This window comes from Lactuca virosa, chromosome 4 (genome assembly GCF_052849685.1).
Source record: "Lactuca virosa cultivar CGN04683 chromosome 4, Lactuca_virosa_CGN04683_v6, whole genome shotgun sequence".
Lineage (NCBI taxonomy): Eukaryota > Viridiplantae > Streptophyta > Magnoliopsida > Asterales > Asteraceae > Lactuca > Lactuca virosa.
In genome coordinates, this window is record NC_136429.1 from 449424982 (window position 1) to 449426671 (window position 1690).

The 1690-nt window shown below is 33.6% G+C and overlaps 1 protein-coding gene across 1 annotated transcript; it reads left to right on the forward strand.

Annotated features, from left to right (window-relative positions):
• The first annotated feature begins 585 nt into the window (after positions 1-585).
• LOC145106721 (uncharacterized) lies at positions 586-1014 on the forward strand. The gene has a single exon (XM_079043657.1). It carries the CDS (start codon positions 586-588, stop codon positions 1012-1014), a length of 429 nt encoding a protein of 142 aa, XP_078899783.1.
• The last annotated feature ends 676 nt before the right edge of the window (positions 1015-1690 follow it).

Genomic DNA, 1690 nt, shown 5'->3' on the forward strand with positions numbered 1-1690 from the left:
ACTTTGGGGACTCGTATATAGAAGATGGGCACCAAACGGTTGCCCATGTTGCCCAATGTCCGGGATGACCATGCACCTATATACGATTATATTTTGTTGACTTAATCGAGATACATTAACAATTTGTCAAATTAAAAACATGGCTTAATATATTAAGACAATAACCTATTATCTATTTCTACTTCTTTGGTTTATTCAACTCATGTATATCATGATACAACAAGCGAATATCATGAAATTTATATTTATAAAACTTATTCTTATTCATATAGTATATTTAACCTGAAAAATAAATATTATATATAATATGATTTTAGTCACGTTACCAACACATAATTAACTAGAAAAAAATGGTTAGACCTTTTCCCAAGAATAATCCACATGCATTAAAATATTATATGATATATATACTATATTGATAATCATTATACAAAAACAATTCTTTCTTTTTCTTCAGAAAGTTGAATATAAAATGGTTTCGGAAATGCCATCTATATAAAACGCATCTCTTCCACCAAACACACACAACCACGCAATAATTAAAAGTTAAAAGACCACCACACCACTCTATCATTCTTCAAAAAAATGGATAAAAAAAAGAGCCAAAAACCCACAATCGCCACCAAGGTCTTAAAGGCACCCGGAAAATTTATATGCAAGATCCGAGACCTGTACATCTCCGGCATGTACTCATGCGCCGCTGGCATGGGCGGCGGTCTTAGTTCCCAGAGCACCACCGGTCTACCCAAAAGTTACAGCACAGCATCATCAAGAAACGAAGATTTCGCAGAGCTCATGAGGATTGCTTCCACCAAAAGTTTAGGTAACAGATTAGACGGCGACTTTCTCCTCCGCCAACAGATGGCGACTCCGCCACATGTGCCTCGTAGTCAAAGCGTGGCTTTTGGAAGAATTGATGAAGAGACGCCATCTGATTTTACGGATGATTTGAGATTAAAACCTGAGATGTTTCCCAGGAGTAGAAGTCATGCAGTTGCAAGAACGTATGTCTGAGATTGTGATCATAATAACAGGTTTCACTTTCTCTGATTGGTGCTTTTAATATCTGAATCTTTATGATTTTTCTTATGTTTTACAAAGTACTTGTGAAAAAATAAGGTGGGTATTTGATTTCATTGTATTTGGTGTCAAGAATTTCTTGGAATTGTGAATGAAAAATGAGAAATTTGTCACATGAATTCATAAACTAATCCGAGTTGACTGACGATTATTTGATTATGGTTATTTTTGTTGTTTCAAAATGACCTAGATCACAATCCGTACAAAATATAGTTAAATTTTCTGATTCGTCTGTAAAAATATAGTAAATTTCACGACAAAAAGCATAATATTTGGTATAAACGAGAGAACATTCATGTGTAGTCGCAGCAACAATTTTTCTTTATTAGTTATGTTTTAGTAAATATTGAGTTTATATTTCGAAAATTTTGACAAAAATAGCTAAATTTATATAACCTTTGGCAAGTAATAGCAAAAAATAACCACATCCTAGATATAACCACATATTTTTGAGGACCATGCGAAATATATATTGGCTTACTGGGCAGGAAATGCTATAAACCATGATGTTAAGTCAAGAAACCCTGCAAAATGGACTATGAAATAAAATGGACTATGAAATGAGTTTGAATTGTGAAATGGACCGCTAGAAATGTCACTATTCATTGAC

Bases quoted from the DNA above. Each gene is read 5' to 3' on its own strand.
- LOC145106721 (XM_079043657.1), top strand. From the start codon at position 586: ATGGATAAAAAAAAGAGCCAAAAACCCACAATCGCCACCAAGGTCTTA.